The following is a 17,355-nucleotide window of genomic DNA, read 5'->3' as shown; positions in this document are numbered from 1 at the left end:
AGAAGCAGCACACTGTTTGGCCTGATTGTGTGTGTATCTCCTAAGATACCACACACACATATTTATAGTAGAGGTACCAGCCCTCTTGAACAAGCCATCCAAGCTTGCTTTTAGTTACAACTCAGGATTTTATTATACGCTGGGCAGATTGGATACCGTATTATTTGTTCTATATGTCTTTTTGTTTTGTTTTAACTTTACCCTGTACAGATATAGTTTGGTCAAGATCATAGCTTTTAAAAGTAGACCCATGTAGTTCTAACAACTTGTACATAGGTGGAATCGCAAAAGTAGTAGTCTCTTAAAACCTTTCTGTGGGCCAACTTCAACACTACTGACACCTGGCCATTTGTAGCCTCCAACACACAGTGAATCCTGATACCATCTCACACAACCATTTAGGAACTTTGTGAGGGCAGGTGGTAGGGAAGGTAAAGCTGAACTCAGGATGTGACCATATGCCACAATTGTAAGTTCTCCATGCAGTTGAAGCCACCATATGTTACACCATGAAGTGCACACTGAGCAGTATCTGGCCAGGTTAGTCTTGTTCATCTATTTTTTAACATACGGAAATGTATTGGTCTGTCACATGTGCTACTCAACAGGGTACATACGCATAACGACCATGTGCCGCTACAAGAGGAAATAACCTATGGTTCTGGCATCTCTTGGAAAACTCCGCCTCAAACAATCAGCCATGAAGCCACTTGTTTCTTGAATGTGAAGAATGGCCATCAGTAATCATCAGCATCTTCAAAGGGGCAGATCATCACTGCAGGACCCCGGAGCAACTGTCCTACAATGGTGCCATTGGTTACCTGTCAATACAGCTGCAAAATGCATTTATTGTCTCATATTAGTCCAGATAACTGGGAAGAGGGGATTGTAAGTTAATATATATGTGTGTTAAATATATAGAATCACTAAACTAGCTAGCAATTGAATTATTGATGAAGAAATTAAGATATCTTTGAAACTAACCATCAAGAGTTTTGTAATGTATTTTAGTTTAATATTTTCATTAAGATAACTCTTTCAGGGAATAAAAAAAATATCATAATAGTATCCTCCATGAAAATTTTCTTCCTTGCTGGAGGAATCTTACACATCACATATATGGATGCTTTTCCAAACTACCAGGTAGCCCCAGTTCACATGGCTCTCCACAGGACCAATAGAAGTGCAGATCAGAGCTATTCCCCCACTGACTGTTAATTCCTTCCTCTCATATTGCATTGGTTATTCAACATATTACACAGTTTTATTTCATTGTCCAACAACAGCGTAATCCAATTTTATTGCATTGGTTATCTGATATATATGCTGGTCTTGTTTTATAGTTCTGTAATCCACTTTGTGTCTCAATAAGAAGGGCAAAAAAAGATGATGTAAATGATTACTGTATTAGAAAATTCATACCACAATGTAAAAACTAAATTGCAAACACTGTGCATTTAGTTCTGTTACTCAGTATAAGCATAGCAATGTTAAAAGGGCAGTTTGTTTAATTTTAATGTCAGTGGATAATATACTGCCTCTATACTATATCTCTGTATTCTGCAAAAGGATTGTTTTATCGCACCATATTCTGATGTGTATGTGATCCAGTCAGAAGTTGATGCCAGTTGAAAGTAAGGAAAACAGTCCACAAAGTTAAAGGCTCTTTAGTTATTTTCCTACTTCTTTCTTTCATTCCACACAGGTTGAAAGAACAAATTCTGTTTTATAATCATTTTTTCTTTATTTTTTGAAGTATACACATATTGTTTCTGGTCACTGTGGGAACACACACACATGCATATATATATATATATCAAAAATGTTTTAAATAAAGAAGTGTATTTTTAAAAGTTGTAAATAAATAAATGAATGTATGTTTGTGAGTGTGTATATACACACACACACACACATTCATTTATTTATTTATAACTTTTAAAAATACACTTATTTCTTTATTTAAAACGTTTTTTTGATGCTGCCTGTCTACCCAATCAGGGTCCCCAAGGGGGTGGGGGTGCATGTAAAAGCATTAAAGACTTTATGTCACTCATAGTCTGCCTTTCCCTTGCTGAAGCTCCAGGTGGATTACACCATGTCAGTCAGTGGGATAATATGAGCACCCCCCACTCACCCAACCTCAAGAGGGTTCTAAGAAGTGATGGCACAAGACTAGGAATTGTAGAGCGGAGGCTGAGACATTTTTAAAAGTTATTTTTGTTTTGGCTTGGTGTTCAGGCCAAAATAACCTCACTGTAAGTAAAACTTAGGAGTTGCAGTGAAAAATCAATAACAATGTTCTTGGGGAGGGGACTTTCAGTGGGGCCCTTGGTACAGGTGCAAAGGCAGGATGGGTCATGGAGACGATTTCTGGAAATTCAGGACACAGCCAAGGCTCAAAGGAAGGAGTTCCTGGTTGACAGCTCAGTCTCTTAGACCCTGCTGGGTCCCAGCAAAGAACTGCCTAGTCCTCCATCCGGTTGCCAGAAATCGTTGGTTCAAATTCCTCTTGGAAGCCCTTAAACTGGGCATTAAAACTGTCATAATTTCCCCAGAAGTCATGCTACGCCCACTGTCTTCTGAACTAGCAATCTATTTTTAAAAAGGTGAAAGATTGATACGATCTGAAGAGAAACCATGAGCACATTCAATCAGACTTCTTTCGCCAACTCTTAGGTGTCCCAAGGTGTGTGCCGCACTCGGCTTTATGCCCAGTATTGGGCCAACATCTTATTCAAACAAAAGGTTGGCCACTAACCTTTAAATATTGGCTCAACATTCATTTTAGACCCTCTCCAAACTCTAATTTCACGCTTAAAAAATGATACACAGAGTCCCCTCTGGTTTTCAAAAATAGAAGAAATAAAAATTCATCAAATAGGCTTTTTGACTGATTACTTTCTCCAAATGGACGAAACCTCAATTTTTTTATCTATTTGACAAAGACTATTCGACCTAGAATTACATAATTTTCGTCCTTCACATCCGCATATTTACTCACAAGCTCATCTTAACCTCTCAACCCAACATGGCCAAATGGCCCATTATTTACACAATCTCAGCCTTCCTTCCCATCGCAGAGCCTTTACGTTGGCTTGGCTAAAGGTCTTTCCCTCAAACATGTGGGGTCGATTTAACAACATTCCCTCCCCCTCAGGAAAGACACTGCAAATGTTCCAGCATGGCCCCAGACACAGTCTTCCATATTATTCTGGACTGCCAGCCGCACACAACCCCACATATGAAACTTTTACCTCTTCGGCCACGTTTATTTACTAATAATCTTAAAACTGTTCAATATCTTCTTAATGATGTTATACTGATACTACAATTATGGTTGCAGAATTCTTAGTAGAATCATAATATGCATATTTTTTGTCTAAATCTACTTACTGGAATTAAATATTCTTAAATGTCTTTATTATATACTATTATGCCATTAAGGGTATCTGAAATCTATTTTAAATTTTGCACAAGATCTTCCTTGTGGTTAATGAGTTGTTTTGCCTCCTTGTTCCATCATCCAAATGCTTTGTCTGTTCAAGCCTAATCAAAGTTGGGAGGGGCTGTGGCTCTGTGGCAGAGCATCTGAGTGGCATGCAAAAGGTCCCCGGTTCGATTCCTGGTCTCTCCAGTTAAAAGGAACAGGCGGTAGATGATGGGAAAGACCTCTGCCTGAGACCCTGGAGAGCTGCCGCCAGTCTGAGTCGGCAATGCTGACTTTGATAGACTGAGGGTCTGATTCAGTATCAGGTCGCTTCATGTGTCGTGTCTCCACAGAGTCGCTAGTCCTTCCCAGGCCTGAAATCTTCTTCCACTTATATTGTTAAGAGAAAGGTTCTACGAAATGACCCCTGCATATAGTAATGCTTCCGCCAAACATTTTAACAGCAAAATTATCTCTATCTGGAAAATACATTAAAGCAACCCCTCTTTCAATTAAGCAATTTAGCAGCCGTGGGACTGAACCCACAGCTAGCAAAATGACAGCCTTCATCTGGTATTTTAGCTATTCAGTTCTACTACTAGCTGAATCATGTACATAAATATGTAATAGGCAATGAAATCATTCCGGAAATACTTAAAATGCTTAGTTTAATTTGGGAGCAGAATGCTCAGTGTGTGAAAATGAGATACTTTCATTTCATCTAAACCAGCTGAAGAAAGGATGTTGAGAAGGTTTCTGCTTTCACTTGAGCTGTTTTCTTTTTAGTTTAAAAAAAAGTCATTTGCTTACCCTCTAAAGAAAATATGCCGTGCACTGCTGTTAACTTTTTTCATCGCTTGCTTCCCATTTCTACACTTAAAGAAAAAATACTATTTAAAATGGGTTGGATCTAACCCGCTTTTCAACCGGTAAAAAATGAAGGAGGAGGTGCCATCAGACCACCAAAAATCCTATGCTGGGGATCATGGAACCTGCATGGACAAAGTGGTGAATTAGGTTAAATCATACCCTATGATGAATAAATACACGTTGCAGAAAACAGATGTCGAAATGTCACCAAATTGGACCCATCTGAGACCACTTCAAGCCATCTCAACATCACCCTTTAGAGAAAATTCTAGCCATGTGAGAGCTGCTCTTTCATTAACTAAAGCAATGTGGATGGAGGCAGCATCTGAATGGTGCAATCAGGTGGGCAAGAGCTAATTGCATGGGTAAAATTCATGAAACTGGCACCGCAGCAGGCTCAACTGGTTCCATCTCAATTGCAGCATTCTCATGAAGCTGCTTTGTGTCAACTCAGTCCACTGATCTATCTAACCCAATAGGTATTATGACTGGTGATGGATTTTCAAATGCCTCAGGTGGAAGTTTTTCCAAGCTCTACCACCTGAGATCTCTTTAACTAGAAGACTCAGGAACAGGAATCGTCTTAGACGTTTCCATTCCATGGGGGCACTTGCAATTGTGCTGTATGCCACTGATATGAAGTTGTTGTTGTTGTTAAACATTCAGTCGTGTCCAACTCTTGGTGATTCTATGGGACAGCTCTCTCCACGTTTTCTGATCTTGTACTGTTTCTTTGAGTCGTTCCATACTCAGGCTGGTGTCGACTTTTATGGTGTCTAGTCACCGTGTTCTTTGGTGACCTAGTTTCCTTTTGCTGCTAACCAATCCAAGCATAATTGATATGATAAATGGGTTTAAATGGATTACAAACACAGGTTAATAATGTATTTCTCTGAGGCTGACTGTAAGAGAATAAGAGACATGAGTGTATCCATCATTGTTTTCTTTTTAGACAGATGATAGTGTAGAAGCTCGATTTAGAAGATACAGGCTTCATGTTAGGTAATTTTTTCCCCATTGTAGTATCTTGTAGTGTAACATTCTCTTCCCAGGACTTCCTTTTTAAAAAAAAAAAAAAACCTCGGAGGGGTATTTTTATTTTTTCAATAACACTACAAACTACAAAGAAAAGTATAGGAAGGGGAACTACAACTATGGATAAAGGAAAGATACCCACACTAACTAAAAACCCAAGAGTGGGAGACCCCCTTTATGTTAAATTTAATATTAGTATTAAAAGAGTTAGTAAAACAATATACTTGTAGAGTTCTTGTTTTTCACATTGTTCTATATTAGTAAATTAGTTATTATGAGAGAACTTTCTGAGCATCTTCTTTATTTCAAAGAGCCATTTATCAGAGTCCTTCTGCCCTTACTTCGGCTTTCTGTCTCTAAAATCATATACAGTTTTCATTGCTCCCGCACGCACTTCTGCAGCAGAGTCCTCATCCGTTCCCAAGGCAGCTGAGTCACTTGACTTAGTTTCTTCCTCTTTAGATTCTTCCCCCGATCCCAGCTGACGTCTCAAGAATTCCTTGGCTTTGAATATGGAGTCTATCTTCTCCCTTCTATCATTGATTTTAAAGATGACACCTTCAAAAATCGCCCACCTGTACTGTATACCGTTTATTTGAAGAAAAGTAATTAACTCCTTGTAGCTCTTTCTCTTATGATGAATTTCAAATGGAATGTCTTTTAAAGTCTTGATAATTGTATTCCCAAATTTCAGTGAAGCTGCTGAAGTTGCCTTTAATATAGCATCTCTGGTCTGTCTTCTTGCAAATCTAACCACAATCTCTCCAGGCAGGCTATTTTTTTAATATAATTGGAGTAAGCCCTATAAGCTGTCTCCATGTCTTTTATTATTTCCTCCGCTGGCAAGCCTGTCACTGGAGCGATAATCTCACCCAGAGTCTTCTTCAAATCTTCTTTTTCTGTCTCAGGAACCCCCTGGAACCTGAGAATCATATTAGCCTTTTCCATTTGCAGCTGCAACAAACGATTTTCTTGAAGATTTTGTTTCGTTTCCACTTCACCCATTCTTTTCTTCATCTTCTTGCTTGAGGTGTCCATCTCTGTAACTTTCTCAGCCACCAGCTCCACTTTTTTTCCCGTTTCTGCCAGCTGTCGCTGTTGTGAAGCAAAGTTTTGATTTAACGAGGTCAGTTGCTGGCTAGTACCATCGAGCTGATCCATCACTGGCTTGAGCATTTCCACTAACAGCTTCATGATGTCAGCTCCCTCTTCGGGCCTCAGACTCTGACTACCAGGCTTCGTTTTAAACTTTCCTCGGGATGCCGCCATTTTTCAACTTTGTTTACACTTTCAAACTGCTTCTCCCAGCTCGAAGCACTCGTCAATTCGCTATTTGCACACAAGTAAGTCTCTCAAAATACACATGCTGTCTGTTTCCTCCCACTCCCCCTTCGCTGTGTTTATCTGTTCTTGTGCTTCAGAGGCATCCCTCTTTGCACTCCACTTTTCCCATGGGAAGGGGGGTGCCGTTTAGCAAAGTTTGTTTACTTAGAACTCACGTTCATTGTTGGTCACATTCCTGACCTCGCTTACATCAATGATTGTTCTGCTTGGTCTCCCCCGCTTGTCCCGGTCGGGTTAGCTTGTACCCTAAGGGCCACTCATCGGTAGGACCGTCAGAGTGGAGGGAAGCCTCGATTCTCCGGCAGCAAGCTGTTGAAGAGGCTAACCCTCAAGGCTCTCTGGCCTGGAGCCTTCCCCAAAGGCTCCGTGGGAGTGCCACTTGAGGTGGCACCCCTCCATGCTGATGGTGTGCTAATCGCCTCCCCAAGCTCTGGGGAGAGCGACCGCCATCGCCAATCCATAGACCGGAAGCTCCTCCCCCAGGACTTCTGAATAGCCACAATTTGCTCCCATACCAATTTCATTACATCAGCAAAAACATAATAAGAATGAGTTCTAGCCAAGGCGGTTTTTACAACTTGAGTAAACTGGAATAAAGGAAATGCAGCTTTTCAAATCATTCATTCTAGGAGATATTCCCCATCAAATTCTCATTTGAAGTACTTTTCCATTAGGCTTCCCTCTTTCCACAGATTGGCATACTTGTGGTGCCATGGCCCTATTGGAAATGGACTTACTGAGTAAGCAAAGGGAAATCATTAATTACTTCTACCAAGTACTTGAGGAAATTCCTTTATGATCCTCCTTTATCTGCCTTTCCAGAATGGCTGGTGGGGGCCCTCTCCCTGTCCCAATATTAAATAAAGAAAGTTACTTATGGCTCAGCCGAGGGCAATCACTGTTTTAGCTCCATATCTATGGAATTACTTGCCAAAAGAGATTCATGTGATCCAGAATAATTAATAATTTTAAAATAATTTAAAAATTACTACTAATAATTTTAAACCTACATCAATAAAATTACATAAGAAAAACTATAACCCAAAAATGGTAAAACAGCCACAGACTTATGAAATGAAGCTGTTTTTACCAGATTCTTGAGGGATGTTGAGGAGTGAGCTTACCAATCTTCTTGAGTAAGGCATTCAATAAAGATTTTCACTTTCCTAGCGTCAGTGCTCCAAAATATCTAAAACATCTGAAGATCGATATGATTAAACAAGTTCCTATGGGAGAAGGTACCCACCTTTGTCTTAAACATGCATACTTAAGAAAAAAAACTGTACATCAAATATATAATTCTATCATCTACCTTTCACATGGTCATCCAAAACCATAATTCCCGTTTTGCTCCCGCTGCTCAAGAGAAGGGGAGAAAAGATCTTCTCAACTCTAACAGGAATGGCAAAAGAAGTCTACCAAGGCAACAGTTATTTGCCAGCTGCAGTCAGCACCTCTTGAATTGGTCTTTGAAATTTTGAAAATTGCAGACCTGAGGACAGGTACCTTTCCTGCACCTGTGTTTTCCCCCTTACTAATAACAGCTTAGGGGGAATTGCTGTCCGGTGAATGCCTAGCGCTTGGCTCCATTAAACAGAGCCTATGTAGTGTAGTGTTTAGAGTGCTGGGAAAACTCATTCAAATCCCCGCACAGTTAGGAAGTTATCTGAGTGACCATGGGCCAATGACTGTCTCCCAGCTCAAACTACCTCACAGGATTGTCATGATAATGAAGAGAAAGGCAGAACTATTTACACTACCGTGAGCCAAGAAGAAAGGTGGATATAAAAATAAATAATAAATTGAAGGAACAGAACAAAATTTGAGTCCAGTGGCAACAAAGAACAAAGTTTTATTCAAGGTATAAACGTTTGTGTGCACACACACTTTTCTTCAGATTCAATGAAATGGAAGTTACCAGTTCATACATATAAGTAGAGGGTGAGCAGCAAATTAGCATAAGCATAACAAATGTTGTTTAACAGATGCAAAGACCAAACTAAAATAACGAGCTTAGTTTATATGGTCACCATTTGTTTGGGTTTAATGAGTGAAGGAAATAAATATATCAAAATTGGAGATTGATGTGTAAATGTATCCTTCTTAATTGCGGAATGCTGAGAGTAATTAACTGAGAGTTGTTATGCTCTATCCATCTCCTCTCAAACATGGAGGTAACCAACAGCATCTTTTTCTTTAAGGTGGGGTGATTGGTTGTGCAGAGTTATGTCTCTTCTGTCCCTAGACCAGAGAAGTACATTTCAATCTACCATTCCAAATTACAATACATTCTACCATTCAGTACACTGCATTACAATCAGTATTCCAATCTACTATCCCAATTAAGAAATAAAATAAGTAGGATGCATAGCCCTTCTTGATGAGAATACAATGACTGAATGAGATTAGCCTATGTAGTGAGATAAGAAACCAATATCCCTGTTAAGTCCTGGGGGTTTCGTAAATCAGCAGTTTCCTTTTCTAGTCTGTTCCTGAAGTTCTTTTGCAATAAACCAGTTGTTTTGAGGTCACCCACTGAATGACCTGGAAAGCTGAAGTGTTCTCCTACAGGTTTCTCAGTCTTGTGATTCTTGATGCCAGATTTGTGTCCATTTATCCTTTGGCATAGGATTTGACCTGTTTGCTCTATGTAAAGAATGGAAGGGCATTGTTGACATTTAATGGCATATACAGTGTTAGAAGATGAGCAAGTGAATGAGCCTGAGATGAAGGTCTGTCTGAGTACAAGAAAAGGTCTGCCCCCAGTGCTTGTGAAAGAGAACTGTCATTATTCAGTAGAGGTTGTGAGTCATTGATAATGTGTTGAACTGTTTTAAGTTGAGAGCTGTACGTGACTACTAGTGGTGTTCTGTTAGTCTCTTTTGGGCCTATCTTGTAACAGGCTTTCTCTGGGTAGTGTTCTGGCTTTGTTAATCTGTTTCTTTACCTCATCAGGTGGATATTTTAGTTCCAAAAAGTTTTGTTGTAAATTCCTCATGTGAGAATCTCTGTCTGTAGGATTGGAACAGATGTGGCTGTAGTGTAGAGCCTGGCTGTAGTGCAGAGCCTGGCTGTAGTGTAGACTATAGATTGTTTGGTATGTTTACGATGGTAGCTGGATGCACGTAGATATGTTTGGCCAGGGGTCATTTCGTAGAAAAAGACCTAGGGGAACTCATTAGCATAACTCATTAGCATATGCCACACCCCCTGACATCAGGGGCCCGGCGGTGGACCTGCAAGGCCAGCGGGAGTGCGAGGAAGCCCCGCCAAGGCCCTCCCTGGCCCCAGGCAGGCAGGGGTGGGGAGAGGCGGGGAGGAAGCAACTTACTCTCCCTCTTCTCCTGCCTCCTCCTGGCTGAATGAGGGCCGGAAGCGGGGCGACCGGAAGCAGGGGGCAGGGCTTCGTCATTTGCCCCTCCCCCCTGCACCCCCCCCGGGGGAACTGCGTTCCCCCGCGTTCCCCCCCCCCCCCGAAATGACCTCTGTGTTTGGCAATCAGTAGGTTTCCGGTATAAGGTGATGTCTATGCATCCATTGTGTATTTTTACAGTCGTGTCCAGAAAATGTATTTGTTGCATCATTGTCAGGTTGATGGTGGGGTGAAAGTTGTTGAACACCTGGTGGAATCTGTCCAGGGCTTCTTTACCATATGACCAGGCAATAAAAATATAACCGATGTAGCACAGGTATAGGAGAGGTGTGAGTGGGCAGGAGTTTAGGAAGCATTGCTCCAAGTCAGCCATGAAGATGTTAGCATACTGTGGTGCCATGCGGGTGACCATGGCACCACACTGAGGGAAGTGAAAGATCAATAGCTAGGAGGTCATATATAACTATCCTTCATTACAGAGTTCTGGAGCTGAGAAAATACTGCTGTACACCTCTTTGAATAGGTTACTATACTAAGCAGGGGTAAGGATAGAAGAATGAAAGAATCAGGAATAATTACAGCCCCTACTGTGGGATTGGGTTTGGGCAAAGGTGGCCTTCTCAGGAGGTAGACAAAAGACTGGGAATGGATGAGAAGGGATGTGAACAGCCATAGCCCAAAAGCAGGGAGAATACAGGCTTGGAGGAAAAGATTGATTTTGGGAGAGGGCTCAGCTGAGGGAGAGTATTTTACTCTCTGGCCCCAACTGCTTTTACGTGGGAGTAATTACAGTGTTACATCTGCATTACAGTTCAAACATGTCAACATAAACATAATTAAATGTACTGTCAGATCACAGCTGATTTATGGCAACCCTGTAAGGTTTTCAAGGCAAGAGACAACAGAGGTGGTTTGCCATTGCCTGCCCCTGTGTCATGACCCTGGACTTCATTTGTGGTTTCTCATCCAGATACTAACCAGGGCCCACCCAGTTTAGCTTCTGAGATCTGACAAGACCAGGCTTGCCAGGTCGGCTTAATGGATTTAGAAAGCTGTAACACTGCTTCGACCTATTCAACCACAGGCTCTAGTACAGTTCCTTTGAACTAGCAGCCTCAGAGCCTTCTATTCTGGTTGAAACTGTCAGCTGCACAAAGTGTGCATAAAACATTTAGTTGACAACATGCAATACCATCTGGTGGTAATAAGCAGTATCGCTTTACAAAGGAAACCAAATTGAAACATAGAGAAAACATGTTCAAAAACAGTTTTTAAAACCGATCTTGAGCTGCAACTATGTATTTAAAAATCACATTTCATTTAAGTGGCAATGTTTTCCCTTATTCCAGAATGTGTAGGGGATATTGGAATTAAGTTGTGGGCATGGTGGGGGCAATGTTCCCTCTAAGCTGAGTTAGTGTGAGCTAGCTCACATTTTTACCCTCTGGCTGGCACATTTTTGTCTTAGCTCAGGCAGGATGGCTCCAGAGCAAACTAATTTAAGCAGCAGCCAAATCGCTCACTCACAACTTTAATGCCAGTAGCTCACAAGGTAAAATTTTTGCTCACAAGACTCCACAGCTTAGAGGGAGCATTGGGTGGGGGCAAACTATACTGTTTTAACTTGACAACCTTTTTTCAGACTTTCAAAAGAAACTGAGAAAATATTGAGTTGTGTAATACCATCTGGTAATAACTGACAGCATTCCACAAACAAGGCCGAGCTGGGTCCGGATCCACCCTACCAGAACCCACCTTGGAACTGGGAACATCAGAGCACCAGCACTTTGTTGTATTATTGTTATGTTTTTATCTTCTTTTTAATTGTTTTAATTATGGCTTTTGCACCAATTGTTAGCCGCCCTGAGCCTTAGGGGAGGGCGGGATAGAAATCGAATTATAAATTAAATAAATAAATAAAAAGCACACTAAAACGGAGTCTTCAGTTTCTGTGGGAGCTACGCTATACGCATAGTATCAATTTATTATTGCCTAATAGTAACGTGTATCAGTGCTGCCGTATAAACACTTCCAAGCAGATATACACGGGAAGTTTCTGAAAATTTTGATGGCGCATATCTCCGATTCAGAAGCCTGGTTCAAGCGCATTCAGAAGTGCCCTTATCTCCCTTCAAACAGCGGAACTCCCGCGTGAAAACCCCGACGCAGCATAGCACCACCTAGCTACGTGGAATAAACTTCATTATTGCTTCACTCATCGCCTTTCAATTGGGGGGGGGGGGCATACGGACTACAAATCCCATCATGCAGGGCGCCAAACCTTTTGCTCCGTCGCAGTCCCGATGCCCGAAAACTACATCCCCCAACATTCACTGCTGTATTCGCAGTGTAATAATTACTTATCAGGCGCTACAATCTACCTGGAGCCTACCGACTATTCCTCTACTGTATAATAAAACATAAGAACCAGGTGGCACTTGCAAGATCAACGTAATATATGTATCCTAGCATAAGCTTCTGTGAGTCAGAGCGCTCCTTCATCGGACGCGCTGAAGCGAGCGCTGACTCACCAAAGCTTCTGCTGGAAGAAATTGCGTTAGTCTTTATGGTGTCATTGGATTCCCGTTTTATTTTCTCCCTGTACAAAATCATATTTCTTCTATCATGGCATGGAAGGCGCACACAGCCTGAAGCTCCGTTGCAAAAATGGAAACTACCACTGGCAACGCTAGAAAGCCTTCGCTCCAACCCCTTCCACCTCTACAGTGAGAACTCTATTACTTTTGAATTGGAAGGTAGAGCGGCAAATCAATCCCATTCATGCAGGCCGCCACACCTTTTGCTCCGTCGCATTCCCGACGCCCGAAAGACTACAGCCCCCAACAATCCCTTGTTATACCGGAAGTGTCTAGAAAGTCCACGAGGGCGCGCGAAGCCGGCTGTTTCCAAACCGGAACTGATCCATTTGACCCTTCCGTGGGCCGCCGTCCTAGACTTTTCTCCACGTGGGGGAGAGTGGTTGCTCAGGCTGGAGATGGCTTCCCTGTACGTGGAGGAATTGCTGGCGCGCGCGGAGGAGCGCGAGGCCGAGACGCTACGCAGCGTGACGGTGCACAAGGAGCTGGACCTGGAGTTCGACGCGGGCAACCTGCTGGCGGTGGATAAGAATCCGGTGGCGCGCGCCGTGGCGCGAGAAGGCGCGGCTCGCGAGGACCTGCTGAGAGTCTTGGCCCGCGACAACACGCAGCTGCTGGTGGGCCAGCTGTGGGCGCTGCCTTCGGAGCGGGCCGAAGGAGGGTCGGGGCCGGTGGTGGTCAAGCTGCCCGAGCCTTCGACCCGCCTGCCCAGGGAAAAGCCGCTGCCCAAGCCCCGGCCGCTCACGAGGTGGGAGCAGTTCGCCAGGCTCAAAGGTATCCGCCCGACGCGCAAGAAGCGCGGCACGCTGGTCTGGGACGAGGCGGCGAAGGAGTGGCGGCGCCGCTGGGGTTACCGCCGCGCCGGGGCAGACCCGAAGCGCGACTGGGCTCTGGAGGTGCCCGAGGGGGCCGACCCGCTGGAAGACCAGTTCGCCAAACGGCGGCAGGAGAAGCGCGAGCGGGTGGCGCGCAACGAGTTCAACCGCCTCCGCAACCTGGCGCGCGCCCACCGCGGAGCCGCCCCGGAGCTCCACCCCACCGGCCACCAGGACCGGGCTGAGCTGGGCCGCGCCACCGCCGTCGCCCGCCTCGCCACCGCCTCCCGCGGCCGCTTCCAGCCTCGCCTGCCCAAGGAGCCGCCCGTGGCGAAGAGCCCCGGAGGGGGGAAGAAGCGCCACTTCGGACCGGTGCTGGGAGATTTGGAGGGGGAGAAGAAGCGGCAGCTGGAGCTGGTCCGGAGCCTGAACGCCAAGAAGCCGCCCCTGGACCTGACCCGCGCCGTCAACAAGCAGCTCCGCCAGGAAGACGCCGAGGCTGCAGCCGGCAAGGCCAAGGGCAAGAAGCGCGGGCAGCGCGGCAAGAGGGGGCGGCGGCAGCAACAGAGACCGGGCGGCGGCGGCGGCGCCAAGGGCAAGAAGAGCGGAGGAGCCGCCCGGAGAGGGAGCCAGGGGGGCCCTGGCCGCATCGGGGGCAAGAGGAAAAAGAAATGAGTCGTGCCACCGAGGGCCTGGTGGTTGGGGTGGGGGAGACGGAATGGGCCCCGGTAATAGCCTCCTTCAGCTGGTGAGATGCTTGCCCCCGAAGCCTCAGCTGCTGGTTTTTGATACGTGGCTAAATGACAGTGTGGCTTTAGCCTGTGGCAGTTTTCCTCTATAGTTGGACTGTGGCCTTACACCTTCAGAGACAGACTTCCTGGGAGTTAGTAAAAAGGGGAGATGATCTTGCCCCTCAAAAATCTCAGCCGCCCCAATTTCCATAACTGGAGTGGGTTTGATCAAACTGATGATCTCAGAAGGAACACTCTTCACCTGACAAGAAGTGCTGTGTTTTCCTAGGACACAAACACTGACACAGTGCTCAGATGCCAGTGCTAGTTTAAAATGGGTGGTGCATGTTATCAAGAAGGTTGATGGAGCTCCAGCTCAGTTATCATTTTTTTAGATTTTACTGTGATTTGGATTGATGTTTACCTTGCACCCAAAGAAGTGAAGTCATTGCAAGGGGTATAGAGTTGAAATACTTGAAAAAAATCTCTTTTATACAGAATAAAAAGAAACAAATACGCTACCTTAATATGTGTTTGGTTTTAATGAGATCTGAAGTAAAAGCACCCTTTGAAAATATGTAATAGCTGTACTGCCTGTAGACTGCAACAAGATGCTGGAGCATCAGAGCAACTGCAGTTTTCATGCATAATTTGCAAACTGGTATTAGATATAATATGAATCTTTATTCACAGCCGTTGTTCTAAGGAGGGGGAGAGTTTAAAGAGATGCATGAGACCATGTTTTGGGTAAAGGTTTACATTTTCTATGCTTGAACTAAAAGAACACAAAAAGGTGTATCTTTCTCTTAAATTGAATGGTTCACTAAAATAATTTCCTAATTTGAAAGTAGATTTTGTTGAGAAAACCAAAGAAGAAACTTTAAGGGTGTAACTTAGAACTTTCAGTGGAAAACGTCACGGGTCTTCTATGTCTCCGTCCCTCCCACCCCGGCATTTCCATCCCTGAGAAAATTGATTCCAGAGATCCATATGGAGTGACAGGTTATGAGGGTTGGTTGCTGCAGGGAACAGTGGGAAGCAAGCAAAATCACTCTCTTACTGTGGTGGTGGAGGAGGGATGATTTTGCCCACTTCTCACCACAGCTTGATTATTACTATGGCTTTCACTCTGCACAGATCCCACAAGCAAGTGGGTCACTGTATCCAATCCTGCTTTTTCTAGCGAACCCCTTAGTTTTCAGGGACTTGGATGTCTGAGCAGAGACAGCTGTTTTAAAGTTTGGATGGAAAGTGAGAGAGACCTTTGTCATTCTATCAGTTTTATCCAAAGAAGCATTGTGCATCACTACAGCTTTTTCTAATCAAAGTGGATTGTTTCAAGGAGCCCTAGGCCCCGGTCACACGGGCCGGATAACGCGGGGGGAAGGCGGGGCTTTTTGCACTGCCGCAATTAGAGCCGCCATGACGCGATCCCATGCGTCGGCATGCTATGGTTCCTTCCCTCCGTGCCTGCGCATCAAGGAGGGGCCGGAAGGAAAAGCCGCGGCTGGCACGATCACACCGAGGGACTCCGGAGGCAGCCCGTGGCAAATCGATTGCTAGTACCTCCGAGCAGGTAGTTTTTAATCCCGCATTTTCGGCAGTATGCCACAGGTGCGCTCCACTTACCAGATGTTGTGTGATCGCGCCCGGATAATCCGCCATGCACTCATCGCTCTCCCACGGCAAATCCTCCGTGTGAACGGGGCCCTAGTACATTTAATCATGTGAGTGGAAGACTGCTGTTTCATTTTACAGACTGGGCATTAAATCTTGGGTAATATGTTTTCCTTGAACCCAATTAAAAAGCCAAGTCTACCCATGCACTTGAAGTAGCTTCCTATGCAAAACTCAATATTCACTACCTGCAAGTTCTATGTGCGTTTAGTATTATCTATTTATTGTGCTCAGTTGCATAATATGCACTATCTTGAAATTTACTTGCTGTCTTGAGTAACTGAGTTTGAGGCAAGAGGAAAGTTGATGGAACTATGGTGTGTAGTTCAGTTATAGAGCAGTTTTGTTCTGATTCCATGTTTTCTAGAAAACATTTTTTTGCATGGTTATTTTCTTTTTGAGGTTTTCATTAGATGTAACACCCATCTATTTGAACATATTTTGCAAAGACATCTGAAGAGTTAATTAGTGGTTACATAGCCTTGTTGAGATTACCTTCAGCAGATGGTTCTGCCTCTGAATTGTGTATTGATCCTTAGAAATGCTACAACTCCAGTATTTCAAGCTGAGTTAAATGTAATGTGAACTCCTTAATAACCCATATTTTCTTTACCTGGGAGGGTATTTGCTTACTACTTATATTACATTTATTTATTTAAATATACCCTGCCTTTCATCGTGGTTCAAGGCAGCTTACAACAATAGTTAAACGTAGGCCTCGGTCACACAGAATTTGCCGCGCAAAAGGCACGAATGCTGGGTGGATTTTTGGGGCACAATCACACCACAACATCTGGCAAGTGTAGTGCACCCATGGCGTGCCACCGAAGATGCGCAGTTAAAAAGTACCTGCAAAGATCTACTAGCAAATGGTTTGCCACGGGCTGCAGATGGACTCGTTCAGTGTGATCGTGCCAGCGCACACCTATTCCCTCCAGCCATCCTCTTTGCAGCGCGTGCCGAAGGACAAAATCCCGGTGCACCACCGTCGCGTCTGATCGCATAATGCCGGATCAGAATGCAACGGTGTAAATAGCCACACACACACACGCATTTTCCGGCACATATGGCTGGGGCCATTTTCAGTTAAAACCAGAATAAAATAACAAACCCAAGATCTTTCCCTCACCCTTTAAAGATGCCTGCCATTCAAACTCCCCTCAAAAGCCCTGGTAAGCAAGCAAGTCTGCAGTGCCTCCTGAAGATGTCCAATGAAGGGCCCCCTCATTTTGACAGAGCGGGATCAATGATGGAAAAGGCCCAGGCCCTGGTCAGTTGCAGACAGGCTGTGCTAACTGGTGGGACAGCCAACAGATATCTGGCTGTAGACAGTATTTGGTGTACAGGGATATATAGAAGGATGCAGTCAAATATGTCCTATTTCACTTGGGCTGCTTCAGCACAGCAACAAGTAGTTCTCGTTGGTGCTGTAAGTGCAGTCAGTCACAACAGCCACACAGTTTTGCATGTACTTTTCTTACCTCAG

The 17,355-nt window shown here is 44.1% G+C and overlaps 1 protein-coding gene across 1 annotated transcript; it reads left to right on the top strand.

The window, feature by feature from the left end:
* The first annotated feature begins 12,995 nt into the window (after positions 1 to 12,995).
* On the top strand, positions 12,996 to 14,709 carry RRS1 (ribosome biogenesis regulator homolog). Its single transcript, XM_015409028.1, has one exon. It carries the CDS (start codon positions 13,045 to 13,047, stop codon positions 14,134 to 14,136), a length of 1,092 nt encoding a protein of 363 aa, XP_015264514.1. The 5' UTR covers positions 12,996 to 13,044; the 3' UTR covers positions 14,137 to 14,709.
* The last annotated feature ends 2,646 nt before the right edge of the window (positions 14,710 to 17,355 follow it).

This window comes from Gekko japonicus, unplaced genomic scaffold (genome assembly GCF_001447785.1).
Source record: "Gekko japonicus isolate JY-2015 unplaced genomic scaffold, Gekko_japonicus_V1.1 scaffold88, whole genome shotgun sequence".
Taxonomy (NCBI): Eukaryota; Metazoa; Chordata; class Lepidosauria; order Squamata; family Gekkonidae; genus Gekko; species Gekko japonicus.
The sequence above is the reverse complement of the archived record's forward strand: the minus strand, read 5'-3'. Positions and strand labels throughout refer to the sequence as shown.

Excerpts from the sequence above, each read along its gene's own strand:
- RRS1 (XM_015409028.1), top strand. The coding sequence starts at position 13,045 with ATGGCTTCCCTGTACGTGGAGGAATTGCTGGCGCGCGCGGAGGAGCGC.